Below are 9658 nucleotides of genomic sequence, written 5' to 3'. Positions count from 1 at the left end.
TTATATTACTTATTATTACTACTTACGTTTCGGTACGGTACGGTACCGTTACCCGTAACTAATAAATAANATCTTCTCTCTCTCTCTCTCTCTCTCTCTCTCTCTCTCTCTCTCTCTCTTTCTATCTTGTCTACTGTCGCAGATGACTGTCACTGTTCCACTTTACGGGAGCGCGATTTCCCGAGATATCCTCTACCTACTATACTACTACACACCACCTCCGCCACTTCCTCTCGTCTCTCCTCGTCGTTTCTGTTCTCCGCGGTATGCCAACCTTCCACTCTACCATATTTCTCTCGCGTACGAAGCGGAGCGGCGGCGCGGGCGGCAGGAGGTGGTAGTGGAGGTGGATGGATCCGCGCTGCGGCCCCCACGGACGCCTACGAAAGCACGTATACAGGCGGTTTCAGGAGAACAGGTCGATACTTCGGGGAGCAACCGCTGCCTTCGGGGTTATCGGTATTCAAGCAAAACCGGGGAGGATCTTTCCCTTCGTCGAAAATTCTATGGAATCTTATTTAAGTTATAATGAAACTTCATTACTTCTCTAGAAAATACTCTTTTAATTTCTCTTTTAAATTAGCATCATTATTTTGAAATATTCCTATGAAATATGTTAATAAGATATCTTAATAGTAAAATGTATGTAAAATATGTGTACGAAGAAAATTGTTTAAATATAAAGTGATTTTTGTACGTCCATTTTATTTTCGTACTTTACTTCTTTTTATGCAATCAAATTATTGTGTATCGGCATGTATATCCTATATATATCGCGTATATATTATAATAAAATATCTGAAGTAACAAAAGGTCAGAAAGAATAAATATCTGCGTTGGGAAACTCGAGAAATTTTGCGACTGATAAGATAAACAGAATGGCGACGTTGAGCTACTACAGAAAAGTTTCCTGGAACGCGTGTCCAATTTCGAATAATAAAGGCCGAGAGAAAAACGTATCAAATTTAACATTTCAGCATTTAACATTCCGAGTGATAATATTTAATGAATGAACACCACAATCAAACTTCGAAAGCTCTGCTTTCAAAAAAGTTTGTAAAATGAGTGTTTAATTTCAAATAATTTCTTAGAAGCGGTAATCTCGATTTAATAATAAAGATTGAGAAACAGATCACTGCCCTATTTAATATTTTAACATTTAACAACATCCCGAGCGAACGATAATAAATACACTGAGAAAAAGATATTAAAAATTTATTCACGAGATATAATGTTTATTTCATTGAAATAAATCCGCATTTAAATACGGCAAAATAAAATTTTGTTTAAAATTTTATTCCTAGTACAAATAAACCATCTATTTTATTTTCTATTATAATTAATGAATATGTTTCACAGAAATATGTATATTTCACTATTAAGCAATCAAATTTTTATAACCAATAAATAAAAATATCGAAAAAAATATCACATGTGCACTATTAGATATCAAGGAAGCAAAGGTAATTCAATTTCTTAAGTTAAACAACATTTTGTTAGTTTTAACTTCCATATACATTAACATGTAAATCAATTTATTTCAGTAGTTAGTTTCAAAGCAAATATCATCTATATTAATGTACGTAGTTGTAATTAATATATGTAAAATATAATTAAAATAATTAATATATGTAAGTAATAAATAAATTGAGTCAAATTTAATTACATCTTCTTGAGTTAAATTTAACCTTATTGTTTTTAATTAAATTAACGACATATTAAGTAGAAGCAATGGCAACTATAGAAATAATTGAAAATAACTCAAATTGAGTATGATTTGATATTATGAAATTAACAGTGTAATTTGCTTGCGTATATTCCAACTTTTTTCCTGAGGGTACTTATTGTAATAAATGAATAACATCACAATTAAATTTGAAAAAAATCCTGTTTTAAACCTGAATACACTCGACGTACTTGCGACACATGCTTGTAAGTATTTTTATCTACAATAATAAACGAACAAAATGATAAAATCATCACTTTAGTATCTCGTCGTATTTCCTCGAATTTTTCAAGGTCTTTAGAAACAAAATTTTATCGAAATAATAATATCCAAAGATAATAAGAATATCTATCTAGGAATTAAGATGACAAAATTCATATTTCTTCTTTAATTTGATCTTATCAATCAAAATACATCATACTCGCTTTTTACATACAGATGACCTTGTTCAATATAGATTAACTTACTTTACTCTCTTTATCTTTTTCTAATTCTTAAAATTAGAGGAAGACAAAAAGTAAATTAAATCGAGATAAAAATTTATCTACTTTGATACAAATAAACATTAAATTGCTTTGTTTCTTTAATTTCTTTGCTAAAGTATCGATCGTTAATTCTGAGATACCCGGTATATCGTACACACCGGGCGTATATATATGCACTTTGTCCTTCTCTTTCTTTCTTTCTTTCCTCTTCCTCCTGCTCTTCTCAGCGTCCAAAAGCGTGCACCGGCACGAAGGACGAGTCTGCACACGTTCGCTCTCTCTACTCGGCTCTCTATTCTGCCTTTCCTTCTTCCCTCTTCTTCTCTCTCTCTCTCTCTCTCTCTCGTACACTTTTTCTCTTCTTTCTTTACGGAGCCGAAGCATGGGGCGAGGTCCGATTCGAACGCACGTCGCGCTCGTGGGAAAAATAGAAGCGACAAGCGAAACACGCGCCGCGTCCAGGCTTTCTGGGCGTCGCGACGGTTCTCCTTCGTCTCCACCTTCGAGACGTCTTCTCGGGAGTGACTCGACGAAACTCGCGAGAGAGACAAACACTGTTCGTCGTGCACGTCGCCGGATATCACGAACGTTTCAGCTGACCGACGATAATTCCTCGTGATTCATCTCGCGTCTTACGTTTCTTTACGCCTAGCCTGGTGCCTTTCTGCCGCGGTTCACCGAGTACGCGTATCCTTTCGTTTCGTTTCATTTCCTCGCGTAGAGAACATGATAAAATCGCCATGGTCAAGAAACGTATTCTTGCTCGCATTTCGGAAAGAAAGGAGAAAAATAAATCGTCTATTAAAAAAAATAATATATATATATATATATATATATATACATATATAGATACATGTAAAATATTATTCCGAAACATAATAGACGTAAGCTTTAAGCCATAAAATATTGGCCAATCGAAGATAAAGAGAATAATCGACTATGGATTGGTTGATTCCTTATTCAAGGCTTACTATACCTATTGTGTTTCAGGACTTATAGAATAGCAATAAAACGACATGTACATGTATTGTAAAAATCATGTGATTTTTTATTTCTTTTGAAGTTCTTTATAAATTTCCTTAATTTGCTAATTTTTTATTTAAATCGCATTCTAGATAATCTAGACACTGTTCGTTTCTGTTACTTTGGAATTTATTTTTCTGTGCCATGCAAGTTAGTATAGGCTGATCCTGAATACAGTCTCCTGATTCATCAGAGATAAAAATAAAGTTTTATCTCTGCTGTTCATGTAATTTTGTATACTCTTTCCACAATACAATTCTAAATTTTATACTACATTTCCTAGTATCTTTCCAGTATAAAGCTTTTCTTTCCGAGTGATTGTTGTCGGAATGTAATTGTCTCGAATTAAGAGCGGCGAGTGATAAAAAGACGTAGTTAAAACCTCAGGTGCGATCAAGATCTCCAATCTATTCTTCTCGACTACGTACTTTCTCTTCAAACACCTTCTTAGATGCGTACATTTGTCTTTTTTTATCTCTTGCTAAGAGTCCAAGTTTATCTCAAGATGTAATAAACTTGAGCTTTCAGCGAGAAAAACAGTAGAGTGAAGCTAATTCGTGAAGTATAATGAGGAAATAAGAAGGGCCGCAATCTTTCATTGTTACATGTTTTTATTAGTTGCGCTTATCCATGTCATGTCACCTGTTCCTCTCCGTTTGCTCCATTTTAAACGCGAAGTGCGACTTAAAAGAATCGAGTCGCACAATGAAAAAAAGTCTGGTAATAGCTATTAAATGTATCTTGTTTAGCATATCGTTGCAATATTTAATATATAAATATTATAAATATTATCAAACATAATAACAATAATCAACCATTTGGTAATAATTAGAAAAATAAGATAATATTTGATAAAGTAAAATCAGTATTTAATTAGTTTTGGTTATATTAAAGATTATATGTATTTTTCAACAAAATAAAAAAATTATGAAAGAATTACAGATATTTTTATATACATATATTAAAATAATGACAAAAAGTTCGACAATTTAAAATCTGAGTTAAAAATGATTTTAATATAAATAGACATTTTTAGTAGATGTTTTTAAAAAATAATTAAGAGAAAATGAGAAAATTTTCATTGAAACCGTAAAATTGCATTATTAAATATCATATTAATGAATATGTAATTTATATTATTATATATGTATTCTTATTTTTATATCCAAATATATTTTCAATTTCAACTTCTGCAGAGATTATAGACCTGATATCTCTATCCTTAATGAAACATTTAATTAAAATTATTTTTGTTTTTCAAACTTTTTTAATCTCTCCTCATCACTTAGGCTCGATTATTTTTACTCAATTTTTTCAGTGTAGTGAAAATAGAAAAAGAATCTGATGATAAACTACCATTGAATGAAATAATTTCAAATGTTTAAACATAAACAAAAATTTTATTTTCCTGAATATTTAGTAATTATTACCAAACGATTGATAACATATTATTGTACTCAATAAATATTATTAAAAATAAATTATTTTTGTTATATTACATACTCAAACATTTGATTGACAATATTTCACTCAACATTTAATAATTATTATTAGACTTCTTCCTTTTTTTAATATGCACGAGAATTATCGCGACAGATTTCGGCGAGTTCAGAGCACGACGTCCACGAAGTCTCGTCCGCCGCCACGTCCTTTATTTTATATACGAAATAATATTTTGTGGAATTTAACATGGCATCAGTTGTTAATATCAAATCTTTTATACGAACGATATATATATAAGAGTTAAATGATAAAGATAATACCACTTGGGTTTTACTTTTTAAATTGTTAGGAGTAAAGACAGTAGCACACACATTTCTAATTCTAGTTCTAATTTTTAATTTTTAATTTGATATAATAGTTTTTTTTCAAAAAGTAATAATTTTCGATAGAAAATGTCAAAAACTCTGCCACTACTTGGACTGGAATAGATAGACCTTTTATAAGAATATGTTTGAAGAAGTAAAAAACGTAAAGAAAAATATCAAGATAAATATCATCTGTATTTTTTATTTTTGAGGAAAAATAAAGAATATTTTTTGAAAGAGAAGCTGCAATTACTTGGATTGAAATAGGAAGACCTTCGTTGAGAAAATATTTTTGAAGAAAAACTAAAACTACTATTATTTGGATTGGAATAATAAAAAGATACGTGACGTATCGCTTAGGTTTTATTAGAGATCTTACACACGAATTATTCCCTTCCTTTTCCTCCTTGCTCCAACTTCACATTCTCGAAAGAGATCGCCGAAATCGCACTGAGAATTCTCCGAAGGATGCGAAGAGGGAAAGGGGAATATTCTCACAGGGGCCAGCACTCACCTCTCGCGATGCAGCAGGCAGATGCGCTCCTTGGCGACCTTCAGTTTCTTGGAGATGATCTTCTTGAGATTCTCCACGGTATCGTTGCGGTCGACCGCGAGCTCGAACTGACCGCCGGTGGTCGGCGTGATGCAGACGGTGATCTCGTCCTTGTCGACCGCAGTGGCCGCGTTGGCCGCGGCCACGCAGCCACACCCCGGCTGCGGTGCCGGCGGCAGATGCGGATGCGGCGTCGTCGACGTCGTCGCACAGGAGGTAGTAACAACAGCAGCAGCAGCTGCAGGCCCCGGGGATGCGGCTCTTATCGAGCCCAGGTCACGACACTCGACGGGATCAACAACGGCATCGCCGGTGGTAGATGCGGAAGCGGAGGCGGCACTCGCGTCGTCCTCGTCGACCGTCCGCATCTTCGAGGTGGTGGTGGTGGTAGTGGTGGTAGTGGTGGCGTCGTCGCTCTCACTTCCCATCGCCGACGCTACGTCCGACGTTCGCGGTGGACCCGCGGTGTCGTCCATCCTGCCACGATTGCTCGGTAGGAGACTATCGTCAAGATTTACCCGTGCGACACTCTGCACACGCGGCGATAAACAAAAGAAACTTTCGACCGTGCACGAGTCACGAGTTACGAGGCAAAGGACGAAGACGTCGACCACTGGCGTTCACGACTAACGCTTTTTGCCGCTACGCGTTCGCGTGTATACTCTTAGTCCACCGCCGCTAACCGCTTCCTCCTGCTTCTTCCTTTCTGCTTCTCCAGTCTCCTCTTTCCTCGCTTCGCTCGTCCTGTCGACTTCTTCACCTTCCCCCTCCCCCCCCCCGCCCGCCTCTCGCGAGCGCTCTCCGGCTCTCCTACGTGTTCGCCGTGCTTACCGTGCTCGTGGCGCGTACGTCGTCGTTACCGCCGTCTATATGCATGCACCTGCACCTGTACTCCTCCCGCTATCGTCGCCTGTCTGCCTCGCCACAGTCGCCGTCTTCCTCCCTTCCCGCTTCTCACGGAACGGAACGTTGGGAGACGAGAACGAGCGAAGGCAGCCGGCACCCCGAACTGCCTAAACTCGAAGAGAGTGGCCGTCACCGCGCGAAGCGCGCACGCGGCGAAGAGGAGGACAGGAGGTGGCGGAATAACAAGCGCGACGGACAAAACGGAGTAATGGAAGGGGAAAAGGACATATAGGGAGAGAGTAGAAACAAGTAGTAGAGGGGTGTATTACGCGGCGCGAGAGGAAAGCGGAATTCGTGGCGTCCGCAAGCCGCCTGCCGCCTACCGTACGACGATACGCGAGATCGGCATGGAGTACAAAAAAACCAACTGGCGAGACGATGGCAAACGCGATCGATAGCAACGCGTGCTATAAAGTATTAGCGCGATATAGATAATAGAGTATTCGCTAGCCTCGGCTCGAGAGTCGGGAGAGAACACTGGTCACTGCTTCGTTCCTCCTCCACCTCCTACTCCTCTCCTTCTCTTTTTTTCCGACAGCACTGTGTGACACACACACACACACACACACTACTATACAACGCGACGAGTATCTCCACCTCTCTCCGTTCTCGCTCCTTCGACAAACGGCAGACTTTGTGCTCCTCCTTTCTTCCTTCCTTTCTCTCTGCCTCTTCTATCTCGAGAATTCTCCGTATGAATTTCCCTCTCTCTCTCTCACGCGCTCGCGCACACTCCACGTATATTCACAGCACGCACGATACGCACGATTCGCACGATCCTCCCTCGAGCGCTCGAATCCTGCGACTGTCTGCGATCAGCAAACTGAAAACCGGAGCTCCCGGAGCTTCTGCTAGATTCCCAGACCCAAGACCCAATCCGGTCGTCTACCGTTCCACGAGACGAGTGCGCGGTCGAAGTGGCACGACGTGAGCCGAGTCGAACCGATCGCAGACGCGCCGCCGCACCAAAGAATGTAACGCGAACCGAGTCGAATCGAGCGCGGTCGCGCAATTTATTCAAATTATAACGACCACTTGTAATCCTTTAGTATAGATAGAATTATTAATTATATTGAAAAAAAATTACTAAATTTTAATAACTATATTTGTTTAAATAGTACTAGCGAAACATTTACTTACAATAAAAAAATGAATATATTTATTCAATAAAAAATTGATATTTAAATCAAATGTATCAAATAAATATGTTTACATTTAGTAAATATTTAGTTAGTACTATTCAAACAAATATTTATTAAAATTTAATAAATTTTTTCAGGCTAATAATAAATAAATAATATTAGAATTATTAGTTTTTATTGTTTAACACATAGAGAAAATATTAGAATATTTATCAGAAATAACGAATTAGATACTTATAAATTGTGCTAAGTTAAGTGATTTTTGAATGCCAATTAATTAAATCGGCATTCATTGATTGTAATTATAATTAATTATTAATTTGCTAATTAAAGCAGGAATAGCCGTGTTCTGGTTGTTTTTCTGAAACAATTGTGCGAGTTCATCATGTTTTGCTTTTAAAAATTAATTTTAAAACATTTTTTTTAATGAGATATTCTTCTCTCTAAAACGGACACCGTTATTTATGCTGCGAAAATTTAAAAAATGAACGGATGTACCTGTTTTTATTTTTGTGGAAATTTTTGTGGAAATTAAAATTAAATGATTAGGGAGAAAAGGTCAACTTATGATACTATATATAGCTAGAAATTGGAAGTTCTAATAATTTAGACCTATATAAATAGAACATTAGAAAAATATTTGATAAAAATAGAAAATATTGCATTAATCCTAAAAGATACATTCATAAAAAAACAAAAAAAAGTATTCTAAATTAACGACTTTTCATCAATTAAAAATTATTATCATGTCAAACAATATTTTTACCTAATATAAATGAAGTGTTTTAAAGAAATTTAAAAAGATATTTTAATAAATCTTTCATAATGGTATAACTTTATCTTTTTATTTATAAAAATTAATGAAAATTAAATTCAAAATTATCAAGTTTTTCGTCTATTAAGCGTTTTAGGAAATTCTAAAAATACAAGATTTATGAATTTTTAACCAAACAGTATTGTTAATGACTTACACATACATGATTCAAAAAATCTCTTTTTATTCTTCACAAAATATATCTTTGCATATATTAACTTTATAGAAAATATTTTGATTTTATTTCATTTCGAACTCATTATAAATATATTAGGTCCGAGTCCATTTAGTATATTTTCTTAACAATTATAGCAAACTATTCATTGTAAAATAGAGAATATTTCGGAATACGATAAAGTTGTTAGACTGTCAGAGAGAACTGATTAAAATAGTTAAACTCTATAGATGTGCACATATAAATATCAAGTGGAAGTGATTACTGATTAGTGTCATTTGTTATAACTTTAAATAGAAGAAATAATTTACAATTGCGATGCAATATGTGGAAGAGAAAGAATCACAATTACAGTCATTCATCGAAGTATTATTTTGCATGGTATAATATACTCGTATATAAGACAAGGTGAAACGTTGCGCATAATGGCGCTAGTCATACTGGAAATAATGTATTAGAAACAACCAATAAGAGGTCTTTTTTATTCTTGCACTAGATTACACTAGGACTTTTTCTCGCCTTTGTTTTAATATCAAATATATATTTATCTCACTTTAAGTTCCAAAAGTACACTATTTCAGCCAAAGAACACATATACCTCAGGTCCAAATTCACTCTACTGAGCATCCACAGAAATATTTCTTGAATTTTTTACACCATATCATTTTGTATGTATTCTTTACCGATTTTAATTTACTCTTTTCTCATTATATGTATAGAATTTTCCTATTGTCCAGCAATATCGTTATAATTTTCTTGCTCAATTCACATATCTATCCAAGTGTAACATATGTGATCTACACATAACGATATTAGTTATATTCTTACAAAACATATTTTACAATAAATTCTGTCATGTACACACACACACACACACACACACACACACACACACACACACACACACACCGCGCGCGCGCGCGCGTGTGTGGTGTGTAGTGTATGTATGTATGTTATGTGTATGTATGTATGTATGTATGTATGTATGTATGTATGTATGTAGTTATGTATATTATATATATATAT

General features: G+C 35.5%; 1 protein-coding gene across 1 annotated transcript in view; it reads right to left on the bottom strand.

The window, feature by feature from the left end:
- The window catches only part of LOC105622109 (midnolin-A-like), a 50988-nt gene extending 44917 nt beyond the window's left edge, over positions 1–6071 (bottom strand). The window contains exon 1 of the mRNA XM_012203541.1: positions 5557–6071. Within this exon, the coding sequence (XP_012058931.1) occupies positions 5557–6071 (515 nt within the window). The remainder of the gene's footprint in view (positions 1–5556) is intronic.
- Positions 6072–9658: the final 3587 nt, after the last annotated feature.

Source organism: Atta cephalotes (genome assembly GCF_000143395.1).
Source record: "Atta cephalotes unplaced genomic scaffold scaffold00040, whole genome shotgun sequence".
Classification (NCBI taxonomy): Eukaryota; Metazoa; Arthropoda; class Insecta; order Hymenoptera; family Formicidae; genus Atta; species Atta cephalotes.
This window is presented reverse-complemented; position numbering and strand designations above follow the sequence as displayed.